General features: G+C 44.9%; 2 protein-coding genes across 2 annotated transcripts; both read left to right on the forward strand.

Annotated features, from left to right (window-relative positions):
* Positions 1-547: 547 nt before the first annotated feature.
* LOC139479835 (mpv17-like protein 2) lies at positions 548-13,218 on the forward strand. Its single transcript, XM_071262729.1, has 5 exons — positions 548-821; positions 1,855-2,016; positions 2,515-2,591; positions 4,086-4,214; positions 12,381-13,218. The coding sequence occupies exons 1-5, from the start codon at positions 653-655 to the stop codon at positions 12,432-12,434; spliced, it is 591 nt and encodes a 196-aa protein (XP_071118830.1). The 5' UTR covers positions 548-652; the 3' UTR covers positions 12,435-13,218.
* Positions 6,263-8,256, forward strand: LOC139480114 (uncharacterized). The gene has a single exon (XM_071263141.1). It carries the CDS (start codon positions 6,326-6,328, stop codon positions 7,853-7,855), a length of 1,530 nt encoding a protein of 509 aa, XP_071119242.1. The 5' UTR covers positions 6,263-6,325; the 3' UTR covers positions 7,856-8,256.
* Positions 13,219-21,360: the final 8,142 nt, after the last annotated feature.

A 21,360-nucleotide genomic window follows, 5' to 3' on the forward strand; every position in this document is an offset into this window, starting at 1 on the left:
TAACATGGCTGTATAAATGCAATAATCTTGAACGCGACGTTAAAACCCATTTCACCACCAATGGCAGTCCATATATCAGGAAACCACAAAATTGTAAGATTAAAAGATGAAAGTAATTTACAGCCAAAGCAACCTATATCGACCAAACCGCCAAACAGATAGAAAACCAACACCATGCAATCCACTGTGAGGGGGACAATGAGAGCGTGAAAAGGAACCCCGAAATCTATTTGGATTCATTGAAACTCCATGCTTCCTTTGAAGGTGAATTTAATCGATATTACTGATAAACTTTTTGAAAAAATTACTACCACTTAGCAAAAGTGACAGACAAAGCGTCTAGTGTGCAGTGTTAACATTTTTTACATCATTTGTTGTATGTTATCTAAAAATAAAATATATACGATTCATGTTTCGTTTGTGAACAAAGACCATTTCGCATTTTGTAAATCAACCCAAATAGGATACCGATGCGTTTCATAAACAAAGGGAGCTAACTGCAGACGAGTTCATAAAATATACACGTGCTCTATGACTGAACGTTTGAAAAGTCATGGTAGGACAATTGAGGTCAGGAAGTTTTGCTGACGAAATGCTGGTTCTGCCTTTTAGATTTCAGCTAGTTATGTTTTATATCTAGCATTAACACACAATGTTGTCGAAATTGAGTGTATTTGTGAAGAGATCGTTCAGCAAGCACCTGTTGTTGACAAATATAGCCACGTACAGTTCCCTGCTTGCTCTCGGCGACTGTTTTGTACAACACATCGAACATCATGCTGAGGGTGGAGAGAAGCAACCTTATAACTATCGCAGAACGGGTATTGTATATGTTTCACAAATCACGATATTTGTTAGTATACAGGGCGCATATGGAGGCTCACATTTGTAATCAGGATGAACATATATTATATACACGGATACAGATTTATCAGCTGTGATGTGCCCGGCCTCCTGTAAGGCACAGCAAGTTAGAACCAATCCCATGTTTCCTGGTTAGACAGTACGCAGAATTGTTTTATAAGAGGCGACATAACTGATTGGTTTATAATTTATCAGGCTCCAAGACTTGGTTGATAGCATGTCAGCTTAGGCCGATGTTCTTGATCAATGCTCATGATATTAATCATTGGATTATTTCCAGGCTGCTGGCTGTCATACAGCTGGAAGTGTATTGGGGTTTATTTGTTGTTTAATGCTGCACTCAGCAATATTCCAGCTATATGACAGCAGGCTGTAAATAATCGATTCAGGACCAGGCAATCCAGTGATTGATATCATGAGCATCGGTACACACAATTGGGATATGATGACATGCATCAACCAAGTCAGCATGCTTGACCAACTGATCCTGTTAGTCGCCTTCTACAGCAAGCATGGGTTGCTGAATGCATATTCTGTACCCGGATCTTCACGGGTCTTGTACAGGGGTAGCCTAGCTAGTGGTTCATGTGTTCCCTCATCCTGCCCAAAAGTCTATTCCCCACATTGACCATCTGTGAAGCCCATTTCTAGTGTACCCCTCATTCATTCACTATCCATCAGTAGCTCACCTGATATCTAAAACCTTTCACATATCTTTGTAATTGGATATTGCTGAACTTGATTTCAGTATTCGACATAATAAGGCCCTGCTCTTATAAGCGCCCATGGCGATATTTGCTAATATATTGGCTAGTGAACAATGCCGTCCGATTGATCAATGTACACAAGACTTATCTATTTGTGTATAATACGCACTCGTGGGGGTGGAGATGGCTCCTCTGAATCATGTATTGTTGTGTGTTACAGGTCGTTTGTTTATCCTGGGGGTGGCGATGGCTCCTCAGAATCATGTACAATTGTGTGTTTCAGGTCGTGTATTTATCCTGGGGGTGGCGATGGCTCCTCTGAATCATGTGTGGTACAAGGTGTTGGACAGGGTGATCACAGGAACAGGAGGCAAGGTGGCTGCCAAGAAGATTCTCGCGGAACAATTCTCTGCTGCCCCATTCTTCCTCACAGCTTATATTACAGGTATGGAGAAGTCAATGAGTGGGTGAATGTTGCGTTACACCAAAGCCGGCCATGTCATGGCTATGTGTATATGACCAAGGCTGGAGCAGGCAAACCAGGGAACCAAAGTGCCCTAGAGCTCTATCCCATGTCCTACAGAGACACATGCTAACATAAGTCACTGACTGCCCCTTTCTGTAAGCTCTTATGACAAGAATCATGTAGTGGTAACTTGTTCTTACCCATTGGGGATGCTATGAAGGAATTCTTGTCAGTAACCATGGTAACATGTGGGGGAGGACAGTTCTAAGGACAGTTATGTGTTGCCAAGTATTATATGATTAAAAATCTTGAAAATTAAGGGAGGAAGCAGTCGTTGTTATCACTTTTGTTGTTTCTCCATGTAATACAAACACCTCTCTAGTTTCTAAAACTATACTCCTTGTAACCAAGAAAATATTGCATGAAATGTTTTCATGAAAATGTAGATTACAGGTGATGATAACATCTCTGTTGCAGGTATTGGTGCCCTGGAGAGAAAAAGTGGTCATGAAATTTATCAAGAACTGAGTGACAAGTTTCTATTTATTTATCTGGTAAGCTAACTTTCAGTAATTTGTCAAAGGGCTAAAGGACTGTGGGCTGCACATAATGTAATGATGGATGAGACTCATACAGAGCATGAATGCTTAGTTGGACTCTGTGTATGGAGTGGAGTGATCAATGAAGAAAAGGAAGCAAGGAATGCACCTATCTATTTCCTTTGTCTGTAGCGGCTTGCGAAATATTATTTGCCTACAGCAGCTTGAGAAATATTATTATGGTATGAAGCAGGCTGTTTGGTCTTTAAGAAGACGATGATGAAAATCCAATTAATTTGTTATGGCCTATATATGAAATTTGCCCATTGAAGATCCGCGTTAGAACTTGTCTTCAGCAACCCATGCTTGTTGTATGAGGTGACTAACGAGATTATGTGGTTAACCTTGCTTGGTTGATGCATGTCATTGTATCCCAATTGCATGCATTTTGCCGAGGCAAGGGAGTTCACTGACTATAAAAGTCTGGTTTCCACCGTTGCCGAACTAGGTAGGAATTATGGAGTTACATTTTGGCTGGACTAACGAGTCTGTCCATAATCCAATCAAAATCGAGAAACAAAATCGACATCCTGTTCACAAGCATGATAGCGACTGCATTGCAGATTTTGGTCAACTGCAGGTCTTGCAGAGCATGTGTACCGTCAACTGGGCGTAGACAGATATTTATTCAAATATTTTCATGTTTTTAATCAAGGTACTCAAGCGATTTTGACGCACTTTGCGAGATAAATCTGTTAGATAATATATGTTGGTTACACCACTTTATTGATATTTGGTACTTTGTTGTTAAGTCAATACACCCTATGGACATGTTGGATACTCAATCTCATTAAAATCAGACCTTAGTTCTCGCTTCCGCTAAACAAGGATCTGAGGACATCCCAGTAGGGGTCATGTCAGAATGACCTTTCATCCGACCCATCAGAGCGTCGCTTACCAGATCATGAAAGTGACAGTTGGAATGTGATTTCTAGTCATGCATCCTCGAAAACTTTAACACGGGTATTCCGAACGATAGTTACGGGTTTAACGACTGAATCCATACAATCTAGACCATCTATTACCCATTCCAGAATGTTCTTTTGTTCAGATTTCAAATTTTTAATCGAGAATTTGTCAAAATATGTTTCAAAGCGTAGTCGCCAATTTGAAATTAGTGCCATAAAGCACGAGAAAACTGCCTTCTGATTGGTCATTCCATTGGTTGGTCAAAGTTCGAGCTAGGTCGACCTGACGTAACCCGTAATGGGATGTCCTCAGATCTTTGTTTAGCGGTAGCGAGGACTAAGATCTGATTTTAATGAGATTGGTTGGATGTTCTTTGTCCTCTAATAATCATCAGCCTCAGACCAGGAAATGAGGATGTGCCGTGGGAGGATATGGTCAGTCCTGTACTTGGTCAGGCTGTTAAAATGAAAGAAGTTGTGATTCTAATAGTGTTTATATAAATTAGTGTAAATAATGAAAACATTGTTCATTTCACTTCAGGTTGACTGGTTTGTGTGGCCGCCAGCGCAGTTCATCAACTTCTACTTCCTGCCAACTCAATACCGCGTTGCATACGTTTCCGTACTGACGCTATGCTGGAACTGCTTTCTGTCCTATGTTAAACACAAGGTAGGTAGCATATATCGCTGTCTAGGTATAGGTTAGACCATGAAGAACCAGTGTCTAATCGTTCAAATAGTTAATTAAACCATGAGGTGCACATCACCGAGTGGTTTGATTACCCATTTCAATGTTCAATGATTAGACACGGGTCCGAGAGGTCTAACATACTTAAACCATGTCCAACATTTATAGCACCTAAAATGCTTAATAAAAATTGTTTTGTTAAGGTATTTTGAAAGATATTCAGGAACTCTATGTTCAACTGTGAGAACACTGTGTGAGTCAGTCCTGCATGCAGCATGTTAAATATGTTCCCCGAGCCTTTCTGCACGTGCATCTCGCACTTTGCCGATTTGGGTTATGAAATGCATGTCCCTGGGCAAGTATACCATTCATTTTAGACCAACTCAAGCATATTCATCAATCAGCTAAATTTTATTTGCCATGTTGATGAGCCTGTTATGAGCAAACATAGCCCTGATCCAGATAATAGTAATTTCTTGTATGTCTGTTTCGGTTCGTTGAACAAAAAGCTACCAAATCACAAGTACCTACAAATACTAGAATGCACAGAGTAACATACTGTATAAAAATTGCATGAAACATATATCGCAGTTCATAAACAGATAATCAATAAGTCCGGATGTAAGTAAATATTTAGTTGTTAATTTCATACAATTTCTCCCAAGTTGCCGTGGCAGAAGTCTTCATTCGTTAACCTTCCGTGCGGATTAAGCGGGTTCGAATCCCGATGGTGACTAACATTTTTCATGAAATTGTTTGATCATCAAGATAAATGATCTGGGAAAAAAGAAGTTCCGTCATTGCCAAGTGGTGTTTAACTGACAATTCAGTTAGTTGGACCATGGTCAAAGACAAAGGAGCCATGGTTTAACATGGTCTAAAGTGATCCCCCTGTAGAAACCTTCAAAATCAATGCTAATTTGTGTACCCGGTCTGTATTGTGATCTGGACTGAAGCACATCACCAGAGCACACACAATACCTACATTTGCAATGAAAATGTGTTTGTCTCATCATGTTTGTTGTTTTTTCAATGATGCTTTGTTGCATGAGTAGCTTCAGCACACAATGCTATTTGGGGGCACGGGTGGTCTAGTCGTCTAAGGCGATTTGCTGTTCAGAGTTGCGTCCCTTGGGCATGCCAGGAACCTATGATTGTGGGTTCGAATCCTGGTTCGCCCCGATTATGTTTCTAGGTTTGTCAGCACCATACTGGTGCTCATGGGTTTCACCGAAGTGGTAAACGACTGAGACCTGCATCACTTCAGGCTTTCCTCCCACATTAGGCTGACACGCTGTGATATAACTGGAATACTGTTAAAAGCGGCGTTAAATCCAACTCACTCACAATGCTATTTTGTATTGACACAATGCAATACCAGACTGGTGCCTGTAAACTAGTTTGTTTGTGAAGTAATAAAATAAGAACATGTCTTTTATTATTTCCTGTAATTAAGTCACAAATTGGCAATCTAGATCGAGGTGAGGCTCATTTAAACTTTATTTCCATTTGCAAAAAATATATAGCTGGTATGCTTTATTATTGGGTCAGTCAATTTATCAATTAGGAGTGATCGTTGCTGATTTTCTTTAAGGGAAATTGGTAAATAAAGTACCTGCCATTATCTACTCGGTAGGGGGGTATTATTCCTATATTATTACATTAAGTAATACGTTACCACTGTTATACCGAGGCTGTTGTCTCCCACAACTGCTGCTATAGCGAAATCTACCACAGAGATCTCAATTACCTCATGCAGCACGTGCGTAGCCACCTAGCTGCCATGTGACACCCTTCACTCTTGTCTCTTTCGTCTGCTAAGCAAGACGTGTTTTTTCTCCTGCTGAAGCGTTCCTGAAGATTTGGTGATATTTATTATAGTTTATTCTCTAATAAACTGTGCTTTTATGGGGCGTTGCGGTAGCTACGCTTGGTTATAATTTTCCCGCCAAACGGAAAATTTTTCCCGCCCTTTTTTCTATATACATGCGGGGTTCGCGTATGCACGTTGTGTTTTACGTTTCCCCTGTTCTTGTATGTTTTGGGGGTTAACATAACTTATTTCTTTAATAAAAGTTATATGTGTATGTTATATGTTCACATTGCTCGTTTATTTTCTTGTGAAAATGCTCGTTTGTGAATCATTGTGGTGCGTGCGTTGTAACCATGTTTTGTTCTTTGTTTATAGCAAACAATCAATGTCTGACATGGATATGTCCCCAGTATCCACCCCCTCTACCCCTGCTCCTCGGAGTTGTGGGGTGTGCAGAAAGTTTTTGTCGTCCCGGGATCCCCACGATCGTTGCCCGCGGTGCAGGGTTCCTTGCGGGGACACCCGGTGCACCCTGTGCGAAGGTCTGGGGCCTGCGGAGTTTGAGCGGTACCGGCTGTACGTACAGTCCGTCTCCACCCCTGTGGTGGCTGGTTCGTCCGGTCGGGGTCCCCGTGCGGGTACCACCTCCTCGGCTGCGGCGGATCCCCTTGCGGCCCTCGGGCTGTCTGGGGATTCCGTCGCCGCATTGTTGTCGAAACTTGTGGACTCCAAGCTGGCGGCCTTATCGCAAGATAGGCCGCTGGCTGTTCCGTCCCCGGCCTCTTCGGTGGCCGCGGGTTCGGACGCGGGGTCCACCGGTACGGCGGCGGCTGCCGTGGTTACCGGTCCTTCCCCCGAACCGTTGCTTCCGCTATCGGTTAAGGACCGCGTGGCCATGGTGTATGACCTCTTCGAGGACATGCCAAAGCCCCTGCCGATACCGCGGGGAATCCACGGTTCCGTGGGTTCCTCCGAGGTATACGACGAGACGTCCGACAAGGCTTTCCCGGCATCAACCTTGCTGCGCGGGATTAAGCCTTCTTTGGAGAAGGCCTTCACGGCTGCCTCCGGTCGGGGTCTCCCGTTACCTCCCCCGTCGTGGAGAAAAGGGTCTTTCCCAGTACATGACCTTGCCTTTCCCGAGGCTGGTCCTTCTGCGGAAGCCCATGTGGAGCGTTTGGGGGTCCGTGCCCCACCGGTTGCCACGGTACCACAAGGTACCTTGCAACAGCTGGACACCCTCGCTCGACACTCCATGCTGGCATTGTCTCACGGAGACACATACCTGGCTGCAGCGGCCAGTCTGGTCGAAGGTTCTCCCACGGACCGAGACCAGCGCATTTACAACTGCTTGCTCGGTTTGAATGCTTCCCTGGAGTACGTTGCCGGGGCTTCGGCCTTTGTTTCCGGCACGTGCCATTTTCTTCGGCGCCAGTCGTATCTGGCTGCTTCAGGGTTGGACGCTGCCAATCAGGAGGTGCTCCTTTCGCAGCCTTGGTCTGCTCGGACCCTGTTTAATAACAAGATCCCTGGGGTTCTGAAGGAACAACAGGCCGCTGTGTCTGCCGATGCCTCTCGGCACACACTGGATCTTGTGGGGTCCTTGCATAGGCGCCTGGGTGCCGCTCCGAAGCGGAGCGCGCCCCAGGATGCTGCGTCCGGCAGGCCTAAGGGGTCGGGTCCTTCTTCCTCCGGGAAGAAGCCCCGCTCTGAGGGCTCCGGTAAGGGTTCTCAGCAGCCCTTTCGCGGGAAGAAGGGGAACTGGGGGAAGCCCAAGTCGTCTAAGGACGGCAAGGGCCCCTCCAGGTGACTCTCATTGGAGGGGTTCGTATGCCGACAGCGCCAACTTCGGTTGGCCCGTAGGCGAACCCGAGTCACTTGGCCCTGGACAGTTGCGCCTGCCGCAGCCCGTCCGGCCCCCCTCTCTGTCCCCAGTGGGAGCCAGACTCCAGACTTATTGGGAGAATTGGGAACAAGTGTTCGACGACCCGTGGGTGGTCAACACGATTCGGTACGGCTATCGGCTCGATCTCAAAGCGAATCCGCCGCTCACCGTTGCCCCGTCGGCAGGTTTCTATTCGGAAACCGATCTTCCCTTCCTCGCCGATGCCATCGGCAGGTTGGTGGAGAAGAGGGCAGTTCGGGAGTTAGCTCTACCAGAAATAACACCGGGGTTTTACTCCAGGATATTTCTCGTTCCCAAGAAGGACAGTGCCGAACTCAGAATGATTCACATCTTGAAATCGTTCAACGAGTTCTACCTGCGCAAGCCGCCCAAGTTCAGAATGTTGAGCTTGACGGACCTGAAAGCACTGATCATGCCGGCCGACTGGCTAGCTTCGATCGACCTGAAGGATGCTTATCTGCATGTTCCGATTCACTCGGATCATCACAAGTATCTCAGGTTTGTCTTTCAAGGCAGGCACTACGAGTGGGTTGTACTCCCATTCGGTCTTTCATCCGCTCCCTGGCTGTTCACCCGGTTAACCACCCCCATAGTGGGGTTCCTCCACCGGAGGGGTGTCCGGTACTTCGCGTACCTGGACGACTCGCTAGTAGCAAATCGAATGACGGACACCCTGTCACGCCATCTCGTTTTCGCACGTCGGCTCTTGGAGCAATTGGGGTGGATTGTCAATCTCCCCAAGAGCGAGTTAACCCCTTCTCAGAACTTGCAGTTCATCGGAGGTCGGTTCAACACGGTGTCCCATCGCCTATTTGTCCCCCCAGACCGGTGGCACAAAATTCAGGCGATGATTGCCAAAGTCTTAGCGGTGCAACAGACTGTTCACTTTTGGGAACAGCTGTTAGGGCTACTTGTATCAGCCCAGGACTGCACCGAACGGGGTCGTCTCCAACTCCGCCCGCTGCAACGGTTTTTAATCCAGTTGTTAGCAACGGAGGTGAACAGTGCGACCGTCGCCCTCCCGGATCGGCTCCGACCGCATCTGGAGTGGTGGACGCTCCCTTACAATGTCTTATCAGGAGTCTCTATGCGGCCCTACCGGGCCACGTTGAACCTGTATACAGACGCCTCTCTAGTGGGCTGGGGCGCCCATCTAGAGGGGGAGGTGAGCTCGGGGCTGTGGTGCGTAGACGAACTAGGTCTTCACATCAATTGTCTCGAGTTCAAGGCAGTGATCAACGCAGTCAATCACTGGAAGCATCGTCTCGTCGACGCCCGGCTCATGCTGGCGACCGACAACACGACGGTAGTGTCCTATGTGAACAAACTGGGGGGAACCCACAGTCACTCGCTACTCGATCTCACGTTCGAGTTTTACGCTCTGGTGGACAGTGTCCCGTGCCAGATACGCGCCCGTCACATCCCAGGTGTGCGGAACGTACTGGCCGATGCTCTATCGAGGCCTCAGGATCCGAGCCCCACAGAGTGGATGCTGAACCCAGTAGTGTTTCAGTGGCTGTGCGAACGTTTGGGTCGTCCGATGGTCGACCTGTTCGCAACACGGTTCAACAATCAACTCCCGTTGTTTGTATCACCAGTCCCGGACCCGAGGGCCATCGATCACGATGCTCTCGCGTTAGACTGGACGGGCTTGGACGCTTATGCTTACCCGCCGACAGCGTTGATACCACACATTCTAAGCCGGCTTCGAGGAGTTCGCTGTCGAATGTTACTGATCGCGCCCATGTGGCTGAACAGATCGTGGTACCCCGACTTGCTGACCCAGGTCACGCAGTCGCCACTTCCACTGCCTGTGAGACCGGATCTCTTGATCCACCCTCACACCCGTCAGCTTCATCCAAACGCAGGGCAGTTCAATCTGCACACGTGGATGTTGTCACCGAGCGTCTGAGGAGTAAAGGTTTTTCTCGCCGGGCGTCTCGGGCATACGTTAGTATGCATCGTGATTCTACCCAGAAGGTGTATAATGCACGTTGGGTTATTTTCTCGAAGTGGTGTTGTAAACATCACATTCATTCGCCAGATAAGGTATCTGTGCAGGATATTGCTCGTTTCATGTCTCACTTGCGAGAGACCCGGAAACTCTCCGGGGGTTCCATTGCCAACTATGTTTCGTCCGTTGCTACGGTACGGGACGTCTCTCCAAAGAGCCGGTGATACGGGGTATTATCAAGGGTTTCAAACAGCACGATCTTAAGAAGGGCCGCCTTCGGGCACCGGCCTGGGATCTTTCCCTAGTGTTGCAATCACTTACGGAAGCTCCGTATGAACCCTTGCATAGTGCTTCGTTCCGGCATGTGACTTGGAAAACAGCATTTCTCCTCTCCTTTGCCACGGCGGCACGTGTATCCGAAATTCATGCACTCGATGTCGCCAAGGTACGATTCGATAGGGGTGACGAAGGAGCGGTCCGCCTGGGCCTGCTCATGGGCTTCGTCGCCAAGAATCAGAGAGTCGGGCAAACGGAGAGAGAATTCACTGTAAGATCCCTCAAAGAAATCTTACATCCTGCTGATACTGAGGACAGAGCGCTGTGTCCGGTTAGGGCCCTTAAGTATTATCTTAAGGCTTCGAATGAACGTAGACAAGGGCGTGACCGTCTGTTCATATCGTGTAACCCTAATCGCACGGTTGACATAACTCGCAACTCGATTGCGTTGTGGCTTCGTTCTGTCATCAATCTGGCGTACCGGTCTCGGGGGTTACCGGTAGCGGGGTCAAACCCGCACGAGATCAGGGCGCTAGCGGCAACATTTGCCCTACACTCGAATATCTCTGTTCACAGAATATTACGAGGTTGTTACTGGCGTTCTGACTCGGTTTTTGCCAATCATTACCTCAGAAAGGTTTCTGATGAAGACGTGGAGGGGGTGCACCGTCTTGGGCCGCTGATCGCGGCACAAGCGGTCATCTAGGGGGTGTGTCCAGCGCAATTCCAAACTCCGCAGTCGTCAGTCCTTGCACGGTGGTCAATCTGGGTCGTCTCCAATGTTCCCACGCCGTGGGTACAGGAGTGGGGGTCCTGCAAACCAGCGCACTCACACCACAGGTGAGGCGGCTTTTTGTGTGTTTTATCCTTATTTGTATTTTGACAATTATTCATTTAATTGTCTGTCGTGTATTCCAACCTTGTGATACCTGCTTACGAATACTGGAATTAGGTCACGCGCCTAATGCATACTTTAAGTAGGCTTGCTCTGGGATATACGGTCTGAAGGAAATTAATTTCCCTCTTTTCGACTGTTTAACCTGATCTAAGATTAAGCTCACGCGGATACAGTGTTCTCATCCGCTGCGGCGATGAAATACCTATCCAGTGGGGCCGTTTGGAGTCACCAATCGTTTTGGCAATGACGATTGAGCCTTACGGTATGCGCTTGACAGTGCTTTGGTATTCCTATAGGGTAACGCCTAGCTAGGTGCATGCGCATCGAGTGCTTCCGCCTTGGTGTTTACTTCCGCTGGTCGGAAGGAACGCTAGCAGTCAGGATTCGGGTTGTAGGTGCTCCCCACCGCCTACTGTGGTAGTCAGCCTCGGTATAACAGTGGTAACGTATTACTTAATGTAATTTGTAGAATTTTCCTATTCGGAATATTCTATAAGTAATACGTTACCACTGGGCTGCTGCCCGCCCGTCCGTCCCCCGAGCACTTGCTCTCGCAGGAGACAAGAGTGAAGGGTGTCACATGGCAGCTAGGTGGCTACGCACGTGCTGCATGAGGTAATTGAGATCTCTGTGGTAGATTTCGCTATAGCAGCAGTTGTGGGAGACAACAGCCTCGGTATAACAGTGGTAACGTATTACTTATAGAATATTCCGAATAGGAAAATTCTACAAATTCCTATATTCTGCAACGACTATCCAATCAAGCAATATCATATCGTGCTCAGATTTGCATAAGTTAGCAGTAGACAAGGGGTTTGGATTACAAGATCTTCCAATACCACGATAATGTAGAGTCACACTATGGTATGAATAAAGAAATCAAATACAATATACATAAATAATTCCTGTAGTAGTTATTTTAGACGAAATGTGAAGTTCTATTGTCAAACATCAGAGCCTGCTTGCTTTCAAATGCTGACAGATTTTGCCAGTGGAAGCTGAAAGAGCTAGAAAACATGTGACATTCTCTACCCCATGCATAGGACACCCCTCATTCCACCCTTTATTCTATGCCTTGTAGACAGCAGTATACAGTGAGTTTATTGCCCCAGGACCTATAGACACTGAGACTGATGAGAGTCCATAGGACGCCCCCATCCCACCCTTTATTCTATGCCTTGTGACAGTCCAGTGATTGACATCATGAGCATGAATCTAAACAATTGGGATACGATGGTATGCATCAACCAAGTCTGTGATCCAGAAACCTGATCCTGTTAGTCGCATTTATCTATTTACAGAACCCAGAACCAGCTCTTCCTGCTATAGAGAAGTCCTCCAAGAAACGTGACTGATGTGGAGAGAAGGATGCAGACAGGGCCACTATGTTGCAGCGTTTCCATCTCATGAATATAGACTCATAACGCTCTATGACCTTCCCAGAGTCACAGATAATCGACCAATCGGATTCAAGGCACAAGTAACTGTTTGCTCAATCAGAATTTGCTGACTGGATTGCAGTGTGGCCTCCACATGTGGAAACCTTTTAATATAATTTTATATCTATTCAGTAAATCTTTATGATTCATTATTGTTGGATGTTTCTTTTGTAATACCTTTTGTGTTTGGCATGCTGATGCTAACACAATGATAATGATAATAAAAATAATATACATAATCAAAACGCCGACCACTTCAGAATGCCCAGTCCTTTCAGTTGTATGGACATGATTCCTCCATTTAAAGACATCAGTGACAGAGAAGAGTAATATTCAGGTGTATGATAAAACTGGAATAAATATAACCTTATACCTTACAAAGGTATGTGGGTTAACAAGGTATACACAAAGGCCATTTTGGATTGAGACGTGTTTTTAATTAATGTGATATTCAGAGTATTTTTTTATGTTTGTTATTTGCAGTGTGTATGTGTTTATTTGAGTTATGTATACCATGCCCAGTATTTTTACCCCAGTGAACATGTGAATGCTCTTAATGAACATATGTTTTAATGTTCAATGAATGTTGGCATAATGTCTCAGTGAAAGAGTTCCTACATACTATCATTGTTTGTTGGAATGTGTCCGAAGAAAGTGGATGTGTTTGGTAAATTACATTGTTATGTTATTATTGATTTATTAGTTGTCCAAAAGCAATAAACTGAATAATGAACTGTCAGTCCTTGTTTTGTATTTATCATGCCTATCTAGTTGAAAAAGTAATCAACTGTTCAAGAAACACATAGAACTCATACAGAAATAGGTGTAAATTAATTTTATCGCTACATCTATGTTATGGTCTCTGACTACATTAAGTTTAGTTTACCTCTTGTATGGTGGAGGGGTGGTCGGGTAGCCGAGTGGTTAAAACGTTCGCTTGTCACACCGAAGACCAGGGTTCGATTCCCGACACGGGTACATTGTGTGAAGCCCATTTCTGGTGTCCCTTCTTTGATATTGCTGGAATATTTCTAAAAGCCGCGTAAAACCATACTCACTCTTGTAAGGTGTAGACCAAAAGACGAGCATTTGATACAATTTGCAAAATGCGCGATATATTTTATGTGCGTTTCATTAGTTCAAGGGACATAAATCAGCCTTTTACATTTGCTTTTCGGATGATCAGTGTTCAAATAGTCAATGGGAATTTCTATTTTATTTCGCAACAATGGACTCTAAAGACAATGTGTTGGCACACTGTTCACATATTAGATCACAACATTACTTTATCACGTAGGGTCGTGTCTTGAATGTCCGACCCCGTCGCGGCCCTGGTGTAGCGGTCCTTTGGATGCGTGTAGGCTTCACAATGACTCCAACGCCTGTATTGTCATGTTAACATGTTCAGATTATTTACGAAACTTGTTCTTAAAATTTAAGACGTGATCTAAGATTCACTGGCTTGCGACCAGTTGTCGCCGAGGACCAACCATATCTGAAGCGGTGCGCGAGATCACGTGGCACGTGCTGTTAAGACTGGCTACTACTGGTACAGAATATTTCAGAAAGGACATGAAGAAATGGCGATAACGGAAGTACACTTGTCGATGAACTCCGAGCCTTCTGGTTGTCAAACCTCTCACATGACCGCTGTGCCTTAAGTTTTCAGGAATGGTTTGTGAATATGTTATGTCCGTTTCAGTGACTGTGGAAACAGTTGGTAAACGTTTGCTCGTCCGGAGTTTGGGAAAAGTTTGTTTATACCCATACAGTTTCATTTACGAATGTGTAGTCCGACGGATTTGGAAGTGGTGTAGTGGCCAATAACACTCGTAAAGTAAGGGTATTAAAACTAATACATACACTAGCAAATCAATACGATGTTTCTTTCATATCACTTACTGGATATTTAACGTTTCTGGCACACTGACAAATATGGAATGCATTCTTTGGTCATATCTAAATTAATATTAGGCGCCTACTGAATCTGTCGAAAAGAAGACTTGAAATTGTAAGATAGTTACGTACACGCACTTCAAGTAAGTGAGTATGGTTTTACGCCGCTTTTAACACTATACCAGCTATATCCCGGCAGAGGACACCAGAAATGGGTTCACACATTGTACCCCTGTGGGGGAATCAAACCCGGACCGTCGGCGTGACGAACGAACTCTTGAACCACTCGGCTACCCCGCCGCCTCCCCTGATGGAGAATGTGTTGGTAGTGTGAAGACTAATTACAGCTTGTTTGTTGTTAAACGCCACATTCATCAATACTCAAGCTATATCACAGCGACCTGTAAATAATAATCTGGACCAGACAAACCATGGATGGATGTTACGACCAACATCCACACCATTGGTGTTCGATTACACTCAATAAACCAAGTCACCGAGACGCGAGCCGGTCCATTAACTCGCCTCGTACGACAAATCTACGGGGGATGACTGATTTTTTGGTTTTCTGAGCCCCATATAAAAAAGATTGACCTGGAGACATTAAAATTATTTATTTTTCTACATAATCCCCTTCCACATTGATGCACTTTTGCCAACGATGTTGGGGGGATTTTGTCCCAGTTTCGTAAAGGTCCTTCTTTGGGTGTCTCAAACGTTCTCCACAACTGCTATATGACGTCAACGTTCGCGGTGTAGTGAGCTTTCTTCGGGTTTGGAAACAGATGGAAGTCTGACGGAGCCAGGTAATACAGAGGTGCTTGCTGAAGGACTCCAAAGCCAAACTCGTAGATTGTAGCCATGGCAATGGCTGATTTGTGCATTTGCGCATCGCCCTGATGGAAGGGTTCCCATCCACATCTAACTTACGGATCACCTATTACCCAGATCATCTATCACCTGAGAAATATAGAATAGGACTTAGAGGCAACTAACCATGATGACACCCTAGCATCCCAGGCCATAACCTTACCAGCTGATGGGACAGTTTTGTTTGTTTGTTTGTTTGTTGTTTAACGCCGCACTCAGCAATATTCCAGCTATATGACGGTGGTCTGTAAATAATCATTTCTGGACCAGACAATCCAGTGATTGACATCATGAGCATCGATCCACGCAAATGGGACGTGATGATATGCATCAACCAAGTCAGCGAGCCTGACCACCCGATCCCGTTAGTCGCCTCTTACGGCAAGCATGGGTTGCTGAAGATGTATTCGAGCCCGGATCTTGATGGGACAGTCTTTGCCTTCTAGGTGGTGATGTCAAGTGCTTCCACTGTTTTGATTGTTATTTGGACATGATTGTCTGGTGTGTTTTTGATCTGATGTCCGAAGCTTTGGAACCCAATGAGACGTACACGTGATACTAGAATGAACCCTCTCCAGGGAAATACCTACTGAACTACCAAAATGAATCTCAGTCGTTCACCGTTCGATCCTCACCGGATCGTGGAATCTCTGGATCATTTCCGATGCTGCTGAAGAGACAGGCCTTTCAGGTCGTCTTCAAGGTCATCCCTGCCACGCTTAAGCACTGCTGCCCACCTCTTAATGGTGGCATAGAAAGAGGCATCCTTGCATTGTGTTGTTTATCTTGATGGACGGAGGGGCGGTCGGGTAGCCTAGTGGTTAAAGCGTTCGCTCATCACGCCGAAGGCCCGGGTTCCATTCCCGACATGGGTACAATGAACGAAGCCCATTTCTGGTGTCCCCCGCCGTGATATTGCTGGAATATTGCTAAAAGTGGCGTCAAACCAAACTCACTCACTTGATGGACGGCGTTTGGTGTCAAGCCCTTTTTTCTGCAAGCACTTATTTTCCTTGCACGTTCCTCAAGTTTATACATTTCGCGAAGGCCACAGGGCAACTTATTTTACTGACTTTTCGCAGCGAAACACTTTGCTTAGGTGACTCAAGCTTTGTGAATATAACATTATGACATGATGTAATGTCCACAACAAAGGATTCATTATAACGCAATTACTTCTATGTGACGTTCAGAACTTACCAACCCTTGTAGGCAGCTGGGCACCATCTCAAACCCGGTAGCCCCACGGGGCTGATACATCCGTGAGGTTGTAATTTATTTGAACCACTTTAATATATCTTAATCCATATTTAGTATCAGCGCTGGACCGGCCGACTTCTAAAGACAATCCCCGCAACGGACAATGAGTTAAAAGTGTTGTGTATGAACCGTGTGGATTCGTTTGAATGTACATGAACCTAACACTACAATGTCGTCCGTTAGCTCATTGTTCATTTATTGAAGTGGAATTCTTCTGTATTCTTCCTATCCTTATTTAGACAGCTTGGGTATACTGATCCCGTCGTTCTTTTCTGCTCTTATCCATCATAAACGCCTTGCCTTTGACCTAGGGTCGAGTTAGCCTGGCGCCCAGCCTTTGACCTAGGGTCGGGTTAGCCTGGCGCCCAGCCTTTGACCTAGGGTCGGGTAAGCATAACGCCCAGTCCGTTTCCCCTGCTACATACTGCCATTCTATGACCTGCTACATACTGCCATTCTATGACCTGCTATATACTGACATTCTATGACCTGCCATTCTTTGACCTGCTATATACTGCCATTCTATAACCTGCCATTCTTTGACCTGCTATATACTGCCATTCTATGACCTGCTATATACTGCCATTCTATGACCTGCCATATACTGTCATTCTGTGACCGGCTATGACCTGCTATGTACTGCCGTTCTATGACCTGCTATGACCTGCTATGTACTGCCGTTCTATGACCTGCTATATACAGTAAACTAGGGTTATAACGAACACGCTTATAACGAACTGACGGATATAACGAACTTACTTTTTTGGTCCCGACTATTTGCTGTAGATATGCTGTATAAATGCTTATAACGAACTATGGTTATAACGAACTAAAATTAGTAGTCCCTTTGAGTTCATTATAACCGTACGTTACTGTACTGCCATTCTTTGACCTGCCACTTCCAGGTCGTTGTTTGCATTTTCGTGGCTGGTTATGAAGGGCAAGTAAGACGCTTACCTGGATCCTAATAGATTGCCGCATGATACCTGTCAGGTGGAAGCGTCTTAGAACATGCGGGGGGCTGTCAGGGACCCGACATCTTGTCTGACCTAGACCTAGGTCAACGCTAAAGAGAGTACTTTACCCACTGAGGCAAGCTGAGTATGTCCAAATGTTGAGTCCTACATGTCTTTTAAGGCACAAACTAACACAATTAGTATGTGTCATATTGTTGTTCTGTTAGGGACACAAACGTCAGAACGCCTTGTCTCTCCTTCTCGCGGTTAAAAGTGTGCGGGAGTTGGTCTGAAGATGAAGCCATGTGATTTTAACTACATGTATATGAGCCTGTTTAATTACGATGTAACCAAATTCAAATTTCAAATTCACATCCTGCCAGGCAATGATTGCGTTCTTCATTAGAGTTGTTGTAAAATGTGCAGTAGTCGTTAGATGTACATCACTTTGAAAGTGTGGTGTGACTTGTTCACCTAAGTATGCTTTAAAATGTCTATCTAATCTGGTCCGTCTTATAACAGTAGACAACGGATGGATGTGTCTGTAAAAACATATAGTCCGTTTCATAATTATTACGGGGGCACGGGTGGCCCAGCCGTCTAAGGCGCCGCAATTCGCTGTGCAGAGTTTCGTCCCTCGGGCACGCCAGAAACCTATGATTGTGGGTTCGAATCCTGGTTCGCCCCGATTATGTTTCTAGATTTGCCAGCACCATACACGTGCTCGTGGGTTTCACCGAAGTGGTAAACGCCTGAGACCTGCATCACTTCGGGCTTTCCTCCCACATTAAGCTGACACGCCGTGATATAACTGGAATACTGTAAAAAGCGGCTTTAAACCCAACTCACTCATGATTATTACAGTAACTAATTTTCAGTTATCTATATTATTGCCCTCGGATGTGAACACTGCCCCCTGACAGCAACTTTAAAAATCGTGCATGCCATGCAATGTTCAATACATGGAGTGGGGGTTAGTATTATATTTGATCTTATTAAAGTTAAATGTCTAAACTTTATGCTATTCATATGCGTTGTTGTACAAATCTATACATGTAAAATCACGAAACCTATATCTGTACAACGTATATCCAAGGTTCACGTGAGGGGACTGGCTTCTCTATATCCCCAGGGGCCTCTCCGGGCAGCAGTGACAAAGGGGCTACCAGAACACGAGATCCGGGGAACCATTCCAGTGCAAGACGTGGCTTTGTTATAGCAACCGGTCAACATGTCAATGTCCCTGAGTAATGATTGATGCAACGTTACAAAGACAGATCTTGACCTGTTTTCCCAATCAAACATGTACTTGAATTGTACACGTCATTACTTTCTTCTCAGACAGACCGGATCTTTCCTGTACGCATGTACAATGCAAGGTTGTGGATTACACCTTGCAGTTAATAACTTCCGGCATTTGTGTCCTAATAAAGATGATTCCACTTCAAACTCTGGTATCATACGTCTTCTCTCAGAACAAACTCTGATATCATATGTCCTGTCTTAGTACAAACTCTTATATCAAATGTCCTGTCTCAGAACAAACTCTGATATCATATATCCTGTCTTAGTGCAAACTCTAATGTATATCCTGTCTTAGTACAAACTCTGATATCATATGCCCTGTCTTAGTACAAACTCTGATATCATATGTTTTGTCTCAGAACAAACTCTGATATCATATATCCTGTCTCGGTACAAACTCTGATATCATATGTCCTGTCTTAGTACAAACTCTGACATCATATATCCTGTCTTGGTACAAACTCTGATATCATATGTCCTGTCCAGATCTAAGTACAAACTCTGATATCCTATATCCAGTCTCAGTACAAACTCCAATGTATGTCCTGTCTTAGTACAAACTCTGATATCATATGACCAATCTTGAAACATACCCTGACATCACAGACTAACGTCATTTAGCTGGAATTTTGGTGAGTGCTGCGTCAAACAACAAACAATGTCAACAAACGGATATCATATTCTAGTCTTCGTTCAGATTCTAATAGCAGGTGTCCAGTCTAGGTTCAGACTGTGACATTTTGAATTCAGACAACGTTCAGATACTGATATCATGTTCAGCACATGAACCATGTGTCCAGTTTCGGAACAGAACTGTTATATTTGGACAAACTGGCCAAAACAACCAGGTTCACGAATACCTCAATGTTATAACTTGATTGATGTTTTCTTAAGGGTAATACAGTTAATGCTGGAAAGGCAACACATACATGGACAGTGGTAGAGCGTCCACCCGGAGAGCGGAAGGCCCGGGGTTCGATCCCCGGCCGCGTCATACCAAAAGACGTTAAAAGATGGTACTTGTTGTTACCCTGTCTGGCGCTCGGCATTAAGGGGCTAAAACAAGGACTGGTCGGCTCGGAGTCAGTATAATGTGTCTAAGTGGGGTATTCATGTTAAACTGCGGCATGGTATCTGAGTGTGCTAGCACTATAAATCGGCATCAGTCCGGACTAGTATAAGCAGCCACGCAAACACACACACGTACATGCACGTCCCTATATAAGTGCAATAATCTTGGACGCGACGTTAAACCCCATTTCACCTCACCTCACATACATGGACGCACGCACCCACACACACGTGTGTTGTGTAAGAGCATGTATTGCTACGTTACCAACCAAGTAGGAATGAAAGAACTAAGAGAGCAATTAATCTCAGCATAGCGTTCAGTCGGTACGACCTATCTATGCCGCACTAAATGGCAGTTTAACTTCGACAACCAACATAATCTGTCCCTCAATCCGTCCAAGTAAATCCTAACTGATATGGCCGCACACGACAACATGGGAAATTTAATACCCGGCTTTGATGCAATAGGTCTTTGCACAACCCAATAGGCAGTCACTCCAAGATATATGTCCAGAGGGGGCACCTGTCAAGCTACGTCGCTGGTCCTACGCCAGAACATTTAAGTAATCGTGAGAGAGACATAGGTTTCATTTCAGGGAAGACATATCTGAGAAATCTATATGTCTGGAATAAAGCCCCGGTGTATCTATAGATAAGCGGGAGAGAAAAGAGACATACAAATACCGTTTTCATGGGTATTTCTTTTTGCGAAGCAGTGTAATGAAATTCCGCTCCGTCAGTGAGAAAACTAGCAATAGGTCGATGTGCGTGGAGATTAAACGCTTTTGTTAACAAAGTGATGTATACAGACGCACGACCTTCACGCTACCTGAAAAGGTGTTTACCTGTACATGACTATGATTATAATAGTAGACATAAATAGTTGAATAGGACTAGAATGTACACGTTGACTCTCACGTCTAAATCCCCGTTAGACGCACATTCATTCTGCATTGTTGGCTTTCGGCTGCTTGAGTTTATGATCCTTTATACAATAAAGACTTAGGTCCCTGGGTTATACCGCGGTTACAGTTGGATATTCCACGGCTGGTTACAACAAGCCAAACATGACAGTAAATGCACTCTTAGTTTAAATCGAAAATCTTACAGGAGACCTAAACGATAATTTATTTTTGTGCGAACTAAGTTATAACCTAAGTTTGTCCCCAAATGCTGTCATTGATTTGTTTTAGAATCATTACCAGCACAAGCACCTTGCTCTCGTGCTACTGTCATTGTTCATGGTTATTTGTTGTACTCCTAGTCAAGGGCTGTCGCCATATTAGCCTGTAAATATTGAGTTATAATCACATCGGCTTTGAAATAGGAGTCGTTTAGTAGGTACACAGATCTTCAAAGAAACTTCTGCTCCAATACAACTGGGAGGATCTTTTCAGATCACATCAAATATTTAACCTTATGTGATGAAATGGGCAATTTATTCATGGTATGGTTCAATTACTTAATAAAATAGTTTAATTTAT

This window comes from Haliotis cracherodii, unplaced genomic scaffold, assembly GCF_022045235.1.
Source record: "Haliotis cracherodii isolate W230 unplaced genomic scaffold, xgHalCrac1.p SCAF_4, whole genome shotgun sequence".
Lineage (NCBI taxonomy): Eukaryota > Metazoa > Mollusca > Gastropoda > Lepetellida > Haliotidae > Haliotis > Haliotis cracherodii.

Coding starts and splice junctions, on each gene's coding strand:
- LOC139480114 (XM_071263141.1), top strand. CDS start 6,326: ATGTTCACATTGCTCGTTTATTTTCTTGTGAAAATGCTCGTTTGTGAA.
- LOC139479835 (XM_071262729.1), top strand. CDS start 653: ATGTTGTCGAAATTGAGTGTATTTGTGAAGAGATCGTTCAGCAAGCAC. Junction 2,592..4,085: donor AGTTTCTATTTATTTATCTG/GTAAGCTAACTT, acceptor ATTTCACTTCAG/GTTGACTGGTTTGTGTGGCC. Junction 4,215..12,380: donor TGTCCTATGTTAAACACAAG/GTAGGTAGCATA, acceptor ATCTATTTACAG/AACCCAGAACCAGCTCTTCC.